At 38.1% G+C, this 17679-nt stretch overlaps 1 protein-coding gene across 5 annotated transcripts in view; it reads right to left on the reverse strand.

Annotated features, from left to right (window-relative positions):
• The window catches only part of LOC126185146 (transcription factor CP2), an 838084-nt gene that overhangs the window by 129252 nt on the left and 691153 nt on the right, over nucleotides 1-17679 (reverse strand). For all 5 annotated transcript variants that reach the window (XM_049927991.1, XM_049927987.1, XM_049927988.1 and 2 more), the window contains one exon: nucleotides 17505-17590. In XM_049927991.1, the coding sequence (XP_049783948.1) occupies nucleotides 17505-17590 (86 nt within the window). The remainder of the gene's footprint in view (nucleotides 1-17504; nucleotides 17591-17679) is intronic.

The following is a 17679-nucleotide window of genomic DNA, read 5'->3' on the forward strand; positions in this document are numbered from 1 at the left end:
CAGAGATGGAAAACGGTTAAAGGAGATAAAAAATCAACAGGATACACTGAACTTGCCCTTAACGGCCTATGACTGTTCCCGAGGAACCTGTGGATTGTGTCAATTTTATTTCCGACCGCTTAACGGCCGACATCTTCCCAATTGGTCGTGGCGTTTCCAACAGGACTTGTGTCCGTGCCAGTAGGTTCGGATCATGTTACTATTAACAGGAGCATCAACATGTATCTCATTTGGTGCCCTGTCCCCAAAATTTTCTGAATATCAACCTCATCGAATGTAACTGGAAAGTCATCAAATGTCAGTGCTATAAAGAGAAGACTGAAGCGCTATCATATGTATGGTCATAATACAGGGTGATTCAAAAAGAATACCACAACTTCAAAAATGTGTATTTAATGAAAGAAACATAATATAACCTTCTGTTATACATCATTACAAAGAGTATTTAAAAAGGTTTTTTTTCACTCGAAAACAAGTTCAGAGATGTTCAATATGGCCCCCTCCAGACACTCGAGCAATATCAACCCGATACTCCAACTCGTTCCACACTCTCTGTAGCATATCAGGCGTAACAGTTTGGATAGCTGCTGTTATTTCTCGTTTCAAATCATCAATGGTGGTTGGGAGAGGTGGCCGAAACACCATATCCTTAACATACCCCCATAAGAAAAAATCGCAGGGGGTAAAATCAGGGCTTCTTGGAGGCCAGTGATGAAGTGCTCTGTCACGGGCTGCCTGGCGGCCGATCCATCGCCTCGGGTAGTTGACGTTCAGGTAGTTACGGACAGATAAGTGCCAATGTGGTGGCGCTCTATCCTGCTGAAATATGAATTTTTGTGCTTCTTGTTCGAGCTGAGTGAACAGCCAATTCTCTAACATCTCCAGATACTGTAGTCCAGTTACAGTAGCACCTTCGAAGAAAAAGGGCTGAAATGGCACAGAAAACGTTCACCTTAGTCGAGTTGATTGTGGAATTTGCAGCTCTCTGCTAGTTCTGCGAGTCGATTTTCCTGGGCTGCGAACAAATGCTTGCTGGATGCGTGCTACATTTTCATCACTTGTTCTCAGCCGTCCAGAACTTTTCCCTTTGCACAAACACCCATTCTCTGTAAACTGTTTATACCAACGTTTAATACACCACCTATCAGGAGGTTTAACACCATACTTCGTTCGAAATGCACGCTGAACAACTGTCGTCGATTCGCTTCTGCCGTACTCAATAACACAAAAAGCTTTCTGTTGAGCGGTCGCCATCTTAGCATCAACTGACGCTGACGCCTAGTCAACAGCGCCTCAAGCGAACAAATGTACAACTAAATGAAACTTTATAGCTCCCTTAATTCGCCGACAGATAGTGCTTAGCTCTGCCTTTTGTCGTTGCAGAGTTTTAAATTCCTAAAGTTGTGGTATTCTTTTTGAATCACCCTGTATTATGGGCGATCGGCGTCTCCGTGAAATCCATGTAAAACCTCTAGAAAGTATGCGTATATTCTATTAATTCTATTAAAAATTACGGGAGCAATTTACAGGAGCTAGTACGTCGTGCAGGCAGAATTATTTGTGATAAGAGGAAGCCGAGAACAAAATTACCAAGTCTTCCTCGACCGCTTCGGTGATAAATATGTTCTCCGTGAACTTGTCGCGTCAAAACTAGAAAAATCAGCTATGACCGAATACAACTTTATGAAAATATACAAAATCTTGTTTGAGCAGAATCGGCTTCTAGCACATGTTTCAAATATCCGAAGCTTTGTCATCAAGAACGCTGTGGAAAACTGAATATGCGTTAACTACTTTATTAGATTCACGGGCTACGAATTCTGTAATGTATGGAGGCATACGCTTGATACTGAGAGGCTGCTAATGAAGATTGGGTGTAACGTCCCGTCAACATCGAGGTCAGTAGAAAATGGCTCTGAGCACTATGGGACTTACCAGCTGAGGTCATCAGTCCCCTAGAACTTAGAACTTCAAATGGCTCTGAGCACTATGCGACTTAACTTCTAAGGTCATCAGTCGCCTAGATCTTAGAACTAATTGAACCTAACTAACCTAAGGACATCACACACATCCATGCCCGAGGCAGGATTCGAACCTGCGACCGTAGCGGTCAGAACTTAGAACTAATTAAACCTAACCAACCTAACGACATCACACACATCCATGCCCGAGGCGGTCGCGATTGCTTCCAGACTGAAGCGCCTAGAACCTCTCTGCCACTTCGGCCGCCGAGGTCAGTGGAGACGAAGCACAAGCTCGGACTGTGTCTAGGATGGTTAAGGAAATCGGCCTTGCTTTTTCAAAGTGAGCGATTTAGGGAAATCGCGGAAAACTTAAATCTGGATGGTCGGAGGCGGGTTTGAACCGTCTACTCCCGAATGCGAATCCAGTGTGCTAACCACTACGCCACCTCACTGGGTGCCTGGCTGCTGAGGAGTATGCTCCTTAGCTTACATCGTGATGAGACGAATGACGATGCGGGAAACCTAACTCCAATGACGATGCGGGAAACCTAACTGGCTGTATGGCGCCAAAGGTCAAGCAAATTAAATCTTCGAAGAAATTAATAATTTGTGGAGGCAACGTTAAACAATTTTCAGGGATTTTTTGGACTAAGTACACTGTCAGAAAAAAAGTGCAACATCCCAAGGACAGTCATTTTATTAAGTGATGTGACTGGCAGCCTATAATTGTAGGAGTACATGATAAATTCAGACCAAATGAAGCATACGTCACAGTAAAGGGTGACCAAACATAAATACACAGCTCCCCCCCCCCCCCTCCTTCCTGGCGGCAACACAGACTTGTATTCTCGCACGCAAACTATCACGAAGATGCCGAATTGACTCCTGGAACAGACTTCCCAAGCATCTTGCACATTTCGTTGCAACTCGGCAATGGTTCTTGCAGGCTCTGGAGAACGAGTACGTTGCCACTTCGCCGCGTCCCATACATGTTCGACCGGCGAGAGATTTGGTGATCTTGCTGGCCAGGGCAGTAGGTGTACACCACGAATAGCACGCTGCGTTGCAGCGCCCGTGTGTGAAGGTGCATTGTCATGCTGAAAGGTCACATCACTTTCCTGTCGAAGGCATTATACCCCAAAATTGCCACACGAATGTAAGCTATACAGCAACTGCTAAATCCATAGTACTGACTCACTATGATCGGCCACGTAATGCTACAACTGGCTAAATGAGAGGTGTAGCGGATCACGGGAAATCACTTCTAGAAATGTATGAGAATTCTGTAATGAATAAAAATACTGTACTCCGGATTCCGGTGTGGGGGGTGGGGAGGCGGGGGGTGGGGGATACAGCCCCAAGTGCCCCTGATGTCGCCTCCTCACCAGCCCTCATGTGGACGTATCGGCGTCATTGGAATACGTCCAGTTTCTTACCAGTGAATGAGGTCACAAAGAATTGAAATCCTCCGTGTTCTCGCGACTAGCCGGACGGGAAAGGAATTTCGCCGTGACACTGTAGGTAATGTTCAAACGTCTATAACAACAGTTGTCATCGCATGATTACAGTTTACATTGTGTACTTGCAGTACGTGTGCACCGGTGCAAACTACAGAGCCTAGGAAATGAGTTCTTCCGCTTATGATGGTTCGGAAAAAATGAACCGCGAAGACTGGAGGCAGTTATGTGATCAATCGTGATACTGGAGGAACACAATCCGTATGTTGTGTATTGTCTTATACATCACCCACGCTCATTTTCTGTTATGTCTTATCATCCGGCGTGATGGTATGGGGTGCCATTGGTTACACGTCTCGGTCACCTCTTGCTCGCATTGACGGTACTTTGAACAGTGGACTTTACATTTCAGATGTGTTATGACCCGTAGTTCTACCCTTCACTCGATCCCTGCGAAACCCTACATTTCAGCAGGATAATGCACGACCGCATGTTGCAAGTCCTGTACGGGCCTTTCTGGATACAGAAAATGTTCGACTGCTTCCCTGGCCAGCACATTCTCCAGATCTCTCCCCAACTGAAAACGTCTGGTCAATGGAGGCCCAGCAACTGGCTCGTCACAATACGCCAGTCACTACTCTTGATGAACTGTGGTGTCGTGTTGAAGCTGCATGGGCAGCTGTACCTGTACACGCCATCCAAGCTCTGTTTGACTCAATGCCCAGGCGTATCAAGGCCGTTATTACGGCCAGAGGTGGTTGTTCTGGGTACTGATTTCTCAGAATCTACGCACTCAAATTGCGTGAAAATGTAATCGCATGTCAGTTCTAGTATAATATATTTGTCCAATGAATACCCGTTTATCATCTGCATTTCTTCTTGGTGTAGCAATTTTAATGGCCAGTAGTGTAGATGACATCTTCAAGCATTTCCCAAACAGTTTTCTTCACCAATTCTTGTTGAGCACGAGGGAGTTCTGCAACAACATTCCGAAGACCAAGAGTTAGCGAAAAGAAATCACTCAATACCCTGAACAACCTCTCGAAAAGTTTAATCGTAGAAAGTGCTTCAACTCAGTTACGCAGGTAACATGGTCTTTTCTACGCGAAAGTTCGCTGCATTATCATCTAATACGGGGAAAAAACGAGATTTATTGCATATCTATGTCACTGAATATTTACTTATAATAAACCACTCACAAGGTTTCGGAACTGACTGCTGATGAGAAAAGATTGAAATTCTAGGTAGAGTGCGTATCGAAAACAGCTGAATGCAAGTCTTTTAGCGAATGCGAGGCTCGCCTTAGAGTGAGCTCTCACAGAGTGAAGGGGCAGTGAGTAACTGAGAAGCTGGCAACGCCAGGCCGCAGCCGCGACCGCAACCGGAAACATCCAGTTACTTATTAAGCGCGGGCTTCCGGCCTCTGGCCTCATCAACGCAATGCCGACCCGGAAGGAGCAACGAGTTTCTATTCTTAGCTGCCAGGGAGCAGCACGCCACCGCTGAGGCAACACACAAAACCGTCGCCTAAATGTAACAGATACAGTATTACGGTAATGATATACCAGTTACAGTGCTCTCTACATGAGTTTTATTGCGTAAATCACAGTAAGCTCATTTGGGCATATTGCCACCACTGGTGTTCTGTAAATACCTAAATACGTGACACTTTTGATATTGTAAACTATAACTACGATCGTAAAGGCATTATAAATTCGATTGGTGTATTTACCTTACGTGTAATATCGATGCTGATTTTGTTGGAATTTGTATTTAGATGTTACTTGGGCGTTCGTTGTAGACGTACTGTTATATCTGATTTTTAGAAATAGTTTAGTCAGTTTGTATGCGTTATTTTCCTCTGACGGCTTGGATGGCAGTGGATCAGCAATATTACGTGTTTACATAGTTATCTCTACAAGTAGGTGATCTTTCGAAGTAAAAAACAATCAGAACCAATCACCTACTTCTTCTAACTACGTAAACATGTAATAGCGCTGATCCACTGTCATCTAGGCAGTCAAGAGGGAAAATAACACACAGAAACTGTCTAATCTAGATCTAAAAACCGGATATAACAGTACTTCTACAACGAACGTACGAGTAACGTCTAAATGCAAATTCGAACAAAGACAGCATATGGCAGCATCTATATTAGGCCTACATGTAAGGTAAAAACACCAATCGAATGTATAATGCCTTTAAGATCATAGTTACAGTTTACACTGTCATTATTATCACCTTTTTTATGTATTTACAGATCACCTGACGATGACATTATGCCGAAATGAGCCCACTGTGATTTACGCAATACAACTCATATAAAGAGCAGTGTAACTGGTATGCGATTATCATAACCATGTCTCATGCGCTTTTTTCAGTCATGTTCGGTTAAGTTACAGGATGCATGCTTTCACTGCCGAAAATAAGGCAAGTCGGAATGCACGGCACTCATGCAGTTTAGGGGGTACATGCGCTGATCACAAGTACCTATTTTTGAAGGAAACGCGTATTTCTGAAGATATAAGCATATATATGCACGTAATACCAAAGAATTTTTTTATTTCAAAAACTGTGTGTTACAGTCATATCTGATGCGCTCGTCACCAAAAAAGTACTGATTTTCATATGGATGCAAAAAAAAGATCAATTAACTGTCTCAAAATTTTTTTTATCGAAAATGATGTATTGCATATGTACGCACGGAATTTCAAAAACTTTTTTTTTGCAAAAAAGATGGAATTAATACAATTTTCTCAAAAAATCATATTTGTTTATTTTGCACAGATATACATTAAAACTCGAATCACAGATTAGATAAAAACAGCTACCTCGAGTTTATTTGCAGCATTAGGATAGATTTTTCGAACATGCTGAAAGAAATTGTGGAATGGATTTTCCCAAAACGTTGACGCCAGAGAAATTCCGACAGCTAGTTATTCAGCATAGCACGGTGAGTTCCGAGACGCCTTTTGTTTTTTTCTTTAGCTTTTTCCAAACTGACTCCACGTGATTTGTGGTTGCGTTTGTAAAGGGATCGACAAAATAAAGCGACTGATCAACATTCAGATGATTGTAGCCCAAGTTACCTATGGTGTTGTAAGCTAGTCACAAATCAGAAACTACTGCTTTCCTTTAAAAATAGGTCCTTTTCTCGTGATCAGCGCATGTACCCCCTAAACTGCATAAGTGCCGAATGCACTAACAAACGACCGTCTGCCACAGACTGGCGTCGGACAAAAATATGGAAAAAACGGCGAAAAACGCATGCTTCAATATAAATGCAGATGCCAGCCACGTCTGGAGGTTGTTCTGTTGTATTTGAACACGAACGGCACCTCTGCAATGCACTCGGTACGTTGCAAGTTTAGTCGTGGTCAGAACAGTGTTCTGTGTAGAGATAAGTGTGTTGTGTCGGAGGTAGTGAATTCGAATTGGGGCAAATTGTTGGTGCTTGCACGGTGCCGTGCTTCCACAACTAAGGCAGATGCAGTGTTTGGTGTTTCAAGAGCTATCGTATCAAAGATTCATACCACATACAGGGAAAGCGAAAAAACATCATCCGTTAAGTCTAACGCGTACGAAAGCGTGTGTTGAGTGATCGTCGCTGACATTCACTGAAAAGAATTGTGACGAAAAATAAGAGACGGCAGCTACAAAAGTCACTGCAGAACACAATGTCGCACTCGCATGCCCTGTCAGCACAAAAGCAACACGTAGGGAGGCTCCGTAAGCAAGGAACTGCAGCGCTAGCTGGAATTCCGAAACCACTCATCAGTTTCGCAAATGCCTGTAGCTGGAAAACGTGGCGCCATAAAACCTAGGCTATGGAGCAATGGAAGAGAGTCATTTGATCAGATGAGTCTCGTTTCACATTGTTTCCACCTTCTGGCCGAGTTTATGTCCCAGGAGTGAAACATGGCCGTGGGCCCCATGATTACTATGCAAGGTCACGTGACCATTTTGGCTGATCACGTTCATCCCATAGTGCAATGTTTGTTACCCAATGGTGATGTGCTCCACAACGATAGGACCCTGTTCACACAGCTCACTCCATCCAGGAGTGGTATTGTGAACACGAGGATTAATTGTCACTTCTCCCCTGGCCACCACAATTAGTTGGTTGGTTGGTTGCGTGTTACATTGATCAATTGCATGGTATGGTAGGCATTATGATGTGGAACGTGTCAAGTGCACAAGAAATGCACGCATGAAACAAGATTTTTTAATATATATATTAAAATGCAGAGTTAAATATTGATATTTCTAGTATTTACCTCATTCCCGTAAATGGCACAAAATGCACATACTATATTTATAGGTTTATTTATTCCTATTCAATAATTCATCTATGGTATAGACAGAGTTGTCAAGGAGATATGATTTCAATTTATTTTTGAAGCTATTACTGCTCTCTGTGAGACATTATATTTCATCTGGTAATTTGTTGAATATTTTACCCATTTCTGTGCCAAAGATAGGCTGAGTAAGGGATAGTGTAAGTCTCTCTTTTTTTCTGGTATTATAATCACAAATGTCGCTGTTGTTTTTAAACTGGTCAATGATTTTGAGAACAAATTTCATTTGTGAGTAAATGTACTGTGAGGCTGTTGTGAGAATTCCCAATCTTTTACAAAGATGCCTACAAGATGTTTGACTATGAACCCCACACATTATTCTAACCACTTGCTTTTGAGCAGTGAATACTTTTTGTCTAACTGTTGAGCTACCCCAAAATAATATTCCGTATGACATCAGAGAGTGGAAGTATGCAAATTATGTTAGCTTACTAATTTCTATATCCCCAAAATTGGCAATTATTCTGATTGCAAAAGTTGCTGAACCTAATCGCTTTAGAAGATCCAAAATATGAATTATCCAATTAAGATTATCATTTATATGTACACCCAAAAACTTAGTATGCTCTACCCTGTCTACTAACTTCTGTTGATGTGTTATATTTATTGAAAGAACTGTACTTTTTGCAGCAGAAAATTGGATGTTCTGTGTTTTTTCAAAGTTTAGAGCAAGCCCATTTGCAGAAAACCAATTAATGACTTTTCCAAAGACCTTATTTGTATCATTTTCAATGGGAGTTTCTTTTACTGGATTAATAATGATGCTTGTATCATCAGCAAACAGTGTCAGTTCAGCTTCCTGTTTCAGATAGGAAGGGACGTCGTTCATATATATCAAGAACAGAAGGGGACCCATGATTGAACCCTGTGGAACACCTAATGTAATTTCACCTCAGTTAGATGAAGTGGCAAACTTATTTAAATCATTTGACCCATATAAGGAAACTTTTTGTTTCCTGTCCTGTAGGTATGATTTGAACCACTCATATGCTATTCCATTTATACCATAGAATTGTAATTTCTCTAACAATGTCATGGTTCACACAATCAAATGCTTTGGACAAGTCACAGAAAATTCCTATTGGTGACATTTTACTATTTAAAGAGTATATTATTTGGACAGTGAAATTGTTTATTGCTGTCTCAGTGGAACAGCATTTTTGAAATCCAAACTGTGATTTACTAAGTATCCCATTACTTTTGAGAAGGCTAACCACTCTTGAGTGCATTACTTTCTCGAAGATCTTTGAAAATGCTGTAAGCAAGGATACTGGATAATAATTATTGACATCTGTGGTGTCCCGCTTTTTGCAGAGAGGCCTGACAATGGCATATTTTAACCTGTTTGGGAAAATACCTTGAGGTGGTGATGCATTACATATGTGATTCGAAACATCAGCTGTAATTGCTACACATCGTTTTAATATCTTATTAGAGACTTCATCTACTCCAACAGAACATTTATTTTTCAAAGATTTAATAATTTTACTTACTTCACAAGAGGTAGTTAGGTGAAACTTAATCTGACTAATTTTTTTTTTCAAAACAGACTTTTCCATGTACTGCCTGGCTTTTTCTTTTGAACTGCTCTCACCATTTTTTCTCCTACATTTAAGAAATGGTTATACACTAGCTACTTGTGTACTGTTGGTTATGATGATCTCGTTCTCTTTAATAGTAATACTACCTACCCCAGTGGTTACTTTTCCTCTCTCCCGTCTAGCATCATTCCACATTGATTTGATTTGATTGCTGGAGTTGTTAATTTCTTCTCTAACATACATATTTCTTGGTTTCCTGACAACTTTCTTGAGTATGTTATAATAATAATTTTTCTAGTGTATCTTGTAAAAATTGAGCCTTTGCAGTCTATTTGAAGAGGTGCGTATGTGGTCGGTATCCAAATCCAGCGGAACTTGCCACTGTTTTGCAGGAAGAATGGTATAAGGTTTCCTGGAGAACCATGCAGGACCTGCATTTGTCCATTCTGAGATGACTGAAAGCCATTTTGAATGCAATAAGGTCTCCTACACTGTATTACACTTGGTAATATGTTATGTTTTTGGTGTTTCCACATTTCTGTCCACCCTTGTACAATGGCTGGAAAGCAGTAGTAGTCAGATATCCAATTCTTTTATATTTGTATCATTATTTAAAAGTCATTCTAAAATTCAGTAGTCTTGAGCAGATGGTCATGTGGTTATATTACATACAGAGATTAGGAGTAACACATTAGATTGTTTGCGGCTGATGCTGTCTTTTTCCATCTTGTTAATTACGTGAGTACTAAAAGGAATCTGCTAAATTTCAGTGACACTATAAACCACACGAATCTAAACGGTATAAATTCAACTAAACTCCTAAGGATTACAATCACAAATAACTTAAACTGGAACGAAAACATAGATAATATTGAGGGCAAAGCAAACCAAAGACTGAAATTTATTGGCAGAACAATTCGAAAAATGCGACAGGTCTACTAAAAAGAGTGCTTACACCATGTTTGTCCACCATCTTCTAGAGCATTCCAGTGCAATGTGGGGTCCACATCAGACAGGACTGATGGTGAACATCAGGAAAGTTGAAAGAAGGGCAGGTCATTTTGTATTATCATGAAATAGGGCACAGGGAGCCACAGATATGTTACATGAGATTGAGGTGGCAATAATTAAAACAAAGGAATTTTTTACTGTGGCATGATCTTCTCATGAAATTTTGATCACCAACTTTCTCCTCAGCATGTGAAAATATTTTGCTGCTACCCACCTACATAGTGACAAATGATCATCTTAATAAAATAAGAGAAATCACAACTTCCATGGAAAGATTGAAGTGTTCATGTTAACTTCACACTGTTAGAGAGGAGAACTTAAGAGAAATACCTTGAAGGTGGTTTGATGAACCCTCTTCCAGGCATTTAATTGTGAATTGCAGACTAATTTGCAGATATGTAATGCCACTGCATTCAGTGCTGTTTGGATACTGCACTTTCCACCATGATTGACAAAATGAAACTTATTACTTTGTCCTGTGTTTTTCCATAGGTAAAATGTACAGAACAACATAAAATTTTTAAATACCTTTTAAGTCAATGGCAAAATAAATTACCAAAATGTTGGTGATTTATGCTATCCTTTAATAATGTGTACATGTGTAAAATAAACAAAACTTTCTATTAGTTACTTGTATTAAATTAACATAAAAGTATTGATTATTACATGTAAAGACACACTATATGTAATATACAAACACAGTTTAATGTGGATAAAATGATTTAAATGTTTTTCTGGGATTGTGGCTTCATTCAGACATGGCATTTACAAAAAAACCATGACACAGATCTTCTTCATTACTATCCAATGAACGTCTTGCACTTAGGTTGTGAGGATGGACAGCACAGTTCACACAGCTTCCTATGATATGAGAATAGCTTTTTTGAAATGCTCCCTACTTCTGCCCTTATTACATTTCTCTTATAAATTCTTAGGCCTGTTTTTGATAAATGATAATGATGATAACTGACTTAGAAAAGTGTAGTGTCACCTTCTTTCAGTATTCTGGTGTTGGAAAGAATTTACTTCACTTGTGATGTGCTACGAAGCAGATTCCCCAGAGCAGCGCGATTTGATGGAGTGTTCATACTGCATGTGGTCTGCCTGGTAGTTGTTTAGCACTCTTTGAATGATGTAGTTTTTCACCAAACCGTTAAATTCCTTTTTAGTAGAAAACAGAGCTCCCTGAACTATCAGCAGTTACGAATGGGTGCACAAAACCAACATGGAGAGGATAACTGAAGGAGAATACAATAATCTGTACAGTAACTTGAGAAACGATAAAGATAAATTTTGGAATTACTTCAGCATGAGGTCTGTGCCATTTGATTATACAGTGTCGTCTGTTTCAATGTCGATTACAAAAACAAAACAAAACAAAAACAAAAATTCGGAATGGCTATTACCAGTGAAGAGAAACCTATGGTCGCCATCAACAAACACACATTAAGTTTACAGAACACTTTTTACCACCAGCAATTAGTTTGTTACACATCACCATAGCTTACAATTCACAGAAAGCTGTAATAATTATTGAAGTTTTTGTAAACTTCGAGGGTTTTAAATGACTCTTTCAACTTGGAATCTTCAAGTCCATAACAAGACAAGAAGGAATGTGCACTGAAATGCAATTCTTCCAATAGAATCTGTTGTTTTTTTAATTTTAGCTCTCAACTGAGCTTCAGGTGATGGTTTCCGCATAATGGGCAGCAAACTCGGTACAAAATGATAAGTGTCATCTTGCATCTCTGAGTTTGACATTTGTTTCTCAACAAGCTTCAGCTTTCATGTTTCTGTGTTTAACAACTCCATGTTTGTACTTTTACTTTGTCTCTTATGATTGTCTGTGTAGTGTGGAGGCACTGAAATGCTGCTTTCTAAATTTCTTGCCAGCTTTTAAGAATTGACTTCTAATGACAACAAGTTGTTCTCATCATTTCTCTGTCATGTTCTCTGTGTACATTTAACAACAACTGTTCACATCATTGTGTTCAGATGGGGTTATGTTTCTGCAAGAAATACTTTTCATCTGCCATGAAGTCATGAAGCCTTTCAAAAACGTCAGTTCTTCATACCAAGACAAATTTGACTGAAATGCTAGCGAGCCACCTTGTTTGTAGAATGATCTACATGAGATTTTCAGTTATGAGTGGAACATGTCATTTAAGTTCTTTCACTTAGTCTTCACCATCTCATCTGGAAATACAGATGTGAATATATGCATAAATAATCAAGTAGACTTTATATTGATTACAATATTTTTTTGCCCCTAGCACACTAATTGCAGATCTTACAAAGATCCTTCATATCATTCTCTTTTAGATGTTTGTTGTTAGAATGCCTTTTCATGCTCTGTCAGTCATTTCAGATGGCTCTAACTCTTGCTTTACTAGCTGTAACCGACACTAACTGCAGATTAATAGCAACTAACACCAAAATTACAGTAAGCAGTCAAATGGAAGGACACTGAGGATTCAAATTGTTAGAAACAAATGGTAATCTCACTGACTATAACAAATAATAAAATACTGAATCAATAGAACTATCAAGGATGTTTGAAAATGTTATCAAATCAATTCGCAGGAAAGAAGATGTAGCATCTCCAGATAACTATCAACTGATTTCACTTATACCTATAAGATAAACAGTAATAGAATCCGGCAAGTATAAACAGATGAGCCAATACTTTAAATCTAATAATCTGCTTAACCCCTCACAACATTGGCACAGGTCTCAGTTGAAAGCATAGTAGGGAAAGTATACAATTTTTTTTGAAAATGGAGAAATAGTGTAACAGTGTTGGCTCCAAGGAATCATTTTATACGGTTTCCTACACATTGGTTAAGGAATAGGAGACAACATTCTGCATCTAATGCAGTCTTCCTTAGGCAGTAGTAAATATAAACAGTCAAAAGTGAGACAGTGTACCAGTTACCAAGGCCAGATCTTTTCCTCACACCTTTATTTACGTTAATGATCCACTAAACATGAGCTGTAAAATCTATACCTTAAAAGTTATCAACATTTGTTCAGTAAAAGAGATGTGCATTTCACAGTAGCGAAGATGAGCAAGTGCTCATCTCTCTGAAGGTATGCATTTACAGCACATGTTTACTAAGACTTTTTTGCTTCCAGTCTTGTGTACTTTCAACTGTATGTGTTTACACCATTAATTATTATACACGCAGTATGCATAAGACAATACTAGGCACCACACGTCGTACCAATCTTTAGAAAGTGCAACACTATATGGTAGTAGTGACAGAGCGATGTACTGGATGGTATCATGGAAATGCACTACAAAGAAAGTGACAATAAAACTGAATACATTATATTCAATCTGAATGCTCCCATATATGACAATAAAACAGTCAAGCACTAGGACTTCACATAGCCCAAAACCTCGGTTGGGATACTTGCACAAAATATTTTGGGGCAGACTAGGCTGTGTGATCTATCTGCCATAGCGATTGAGGAGCTTTGCCAGTAGATATGTGACCTGACTTCTGTAAGTGGTATTATGGTGAAATTCTGTAGGCTCAAAATTAGTGCTTAAATGGAAAAAAGAAAGTTATCATGTATATTCCAGCACTTGACACATGTCAATATAACAGCAATTATTTTAAAGGATAGAATAAAGTGACAGTATATGACCCACATATCCATAACTCCACTATCTTTGTTAAAGAGAACGTAAGGAAGTATGACCTAAGGAGGCCCTTTATGACAACACAAGAACTGGCTATAAATTTAACAAGTTGTGTACTATGCTGACACATACCATAACCACTATAAATGTCTTGATCTTATCCACATCTACAAATTATCTGAAAATGCCTACAAAATGTTCACAAATGAACTTCAAAATAGTACTGCAAAATGAATGAAAAGTAAGTTACTTTGCTAAGGAATTCTATGAGTATCTAATGACTCAACTACATTTTTCATGCTACTAAAGTATAAATAAACAACAGGCAGTTCTATCGGTATTATATTACCATAATTCATGTAGTGTATCTAATTTGTATTATTCTTTGTACCTATTATATTATCACTTACCTAATTATTTGATTATTTACTGGGTAACACTAATTCCATGTAAAAATGTTTCAAGATGAATAAAGTATGTCACTCTTGATCAGCATCAAATATTCATGACACATCATGTTTCATTTGTCTGTCAAATCCTCTTTCTTTTGCCTTAAATTCTAATATCCTATTTTCTAACCATACAAAAATCTATAAAACCAATCAAATCATCAAGACATCCAATCAAATCAAGCAATCAACCAACATAGTTTCCCAGCATATGTCAGCTAATTTGTAAGGCTATGAACTTATGATTATGCTTTTTCCTGTGTTCTTATCGGAGGTTGACGTTGACCCAACAATGTGCAAGAAAGTCTTTTGACCTCAACCTCCACTAAGGACAAAGGAAAAAGCAGTGGTTTGTTGCATATGTAAACAAGAGGCAAAAGACTGTAGCCAAAATGTAAATAAATTTTATAATGAAACACTGTTTTTGTTCTATAAATACCATGTAGTGAATTATTGGGTTCCACATTTCCAGAAGAACCACAGAAAATGCTTTACAAATAAAAGCAAAATGCTTCTGGTAAAAAATACTCTTTAACCGAAACAAGTTTAAGACAGGAAAACCAATAATAATTGATCTTAAAACATTGTACCACTCTGTCACTGAGACTCCTTTTCATACCCCATTCCATACGATGCAGTGTGAATTTTAGAATTTTCATAGTACATTTAAAATTGACTGAAACAAAATGATGGAGAACAGTTTATTACCTACACTTTTCTCTTAATGTGATCAGAATGCCCAATGTGATAAATATATCTTCTACCTGACAACCACAGGTTCTAGTAACACAATAAATGCTGCTTTAAATGATTCATGGTATATGATGAAAATGGCTCACCATTGTTACCAAATGTGGTAGTTGAGTAAAATACAAATGTATTTCAGCTTTCCAGCAGTCATATCTTCCTTTTTGGTTTTCATCATTATTTATACCTACAACTGTCTTTGCTTCTTAATAATTATTTTTGGGCTATCTGATACCTTCTTTATGTTAAGTAATCTGGAACTTTAACCTTAAAGGCAATGTTTCTTCATTATTTATTACATTTCATCCCACTATTACTCCAAAGCAGTGTATTGTGGTCAAGTGGTATTACATTTACTGTACCTATCAATACCAAGTTAAGTATCACATTCAATACCAGTCATGTATTTTACTTGTACATCGTGTGCACTGACTAATTTTTGTGTTCATATGTTTATTTACTGTTGCATGAACATTAATTCAACTATTTCTTGATAATGCAACATTTAACTAATTATTCAATTCTTTTACCAAAAGTAAAAGTTCAAAGAATGTTCTTATTACTGTCAATAGTTCTGGAATCATATCTTAAAATTCTCTCACATCAGAAGTTGGACAGGCAAAAGAACACACTTCATACACAAACATTGGAATTACAACAATAACAAAATATTCAAAGTAATTAAGTTCTAATCAAAAACATTTGGTGAAAGTATTGTTAAAGACTGTCTCAAAATACAATTTCTCATGAAATTGTAACATATATTACAGTCAGATTATAACGACAAATAATGTGCTTTAATCCATGTTACGTGTAATTTTTGCAAAACTTAAAATTTTAATTGCAATTATGTCAATATAATATTTTAAGTAATGTAAAATCATACATACAGTTACAGAGAAAGTATTTCAGATGGCGTGGCAGAGACCACAGGGTGGCAGTTATGGAGCAGCCTTTGTAGGGCAATATTTGTGACACCATTTTTAGAGTTAAATTTGTTCCAGGCAGTAAAATGTTTCTTTGTGAAAACTGATATAAACTTCTCCTCTTGGTTTTGTTAATATATTGAAAATTAAATGCGAACATCTTGAGTATATTATTTAATAGTTAGTGCTATCATTATGTTCCAACACGCAAGTATTGTGCCTGGTTACAGGTGTTCCCATTGCAGTGAAGTATAATTGACAAGTCATCACACGATAACTATGAATTTACTACATTGGCAAGTTCAATCCAATTCAACAGAACTATTAAAATAGATAGATTTTTAGTATTGTTCTGGTTCTTTTCCACAGTTTTCCTTTTTTCTCACTGTACATAGCATCCAATGAAAGACCCTCAGATTCAAAATTCTCAAGTATTTTGTTCATGCTGGTCCTATACACAAACTAGGTTTAAGACCCTCACATTATTAGTTTATAGTTATAGCTGTATTGTGTGTCTTGTATTTTAGGTACTTGTGTAAGAATATAACTATATACTTGTTGGGAACAGCAGGAGGCATGCCTTACCTTTGCATCAGGACTGCTGATGGGAGAACAGCAGTGAGGGGATGGTAGTGCTGCCTCCTAACCTATGTTTTGTGCTTATACGAAAGCATATGCGAGACATGCTGAAATATTTCCAGTGCTCTGAGAAAAATGAATATCTGCCAACTAGCTCCCATTTTCTCTGCTGCTGAGCAGCAACAGTAAAAAGGGTCGACATACCATGGCTAAATATATGTTCTGAACTGATGAAGTCTCCAGATTGTCAGCTACCAAATCTACTTTAAAGTTTCTCACATACGATGGCTACTTGCAGATGCTGCTATTCTTGTTGCAATAATGTTTGAAAGGACACAAACAAGAAAAATGCAGCAAATGAATAACAATATCCCCATACTTTGTGTAGGTTTTTCTTTAAGTTAGATATTTTTTAACTGTAAGAAGTACCAGCATTTTGTTCACATAGCTCAGTGCACAGACTGGAAATGTCTATATTTGATTCTCAGTTTGGTATGCTACTTTACTGTGCGACTAGCTGATTATACTGTCATACGATCTAATATAAAACAGAAATATTTTATTCAGTAAACCTTTTTCCTTGACCCATTAACAGTGAGGTCCCAGAACACAATGCTAAAATTTGTTTTCATCTCATTGTTTTGAAGCCTCATGCATGTTGTTGTTGTTGCTGCTGTTGTTATTGTTTTTGTTAAAAAGGAAAAATTGCAAATGTTTTAATAATTTTGGGAAGGCTAGAATTAAAATTTTAAAGGTCCTGTATTAAATTTAGATAAAATAAAGATTAGTTAAAAACCAGGGATTTATGAAAAGTATTACTTACTGGTTGTCTGGTGGGCTGTAAACACTCGTGGTGCTACCTCCAACGATGGGTGACATTGACGTATGCATGATCAGATCTGATGGTATCTGTAAAACATAAATGATTATTTATTTGGAAAATTATATTCTTCCAGTGTAATGAGGTAGTTTATTAATGATTTGTAACATATATGGAT

This window comes from Schistocerca cancellata, chromosome 4, assembly GCF_023864275.1.
Source record: "Schistocerca cancellata isolate TAMUIC-IGC-003103 chromosome 4, iqSchCanc2.1, whole genome shotgun sequence".
Taxonomy (NCBI): Eukaryota; Metazoa; Arthropoda; class Insecta; order Orthoptera; family Acrididae; genus Schistocerca; species Schistocerca cancellata.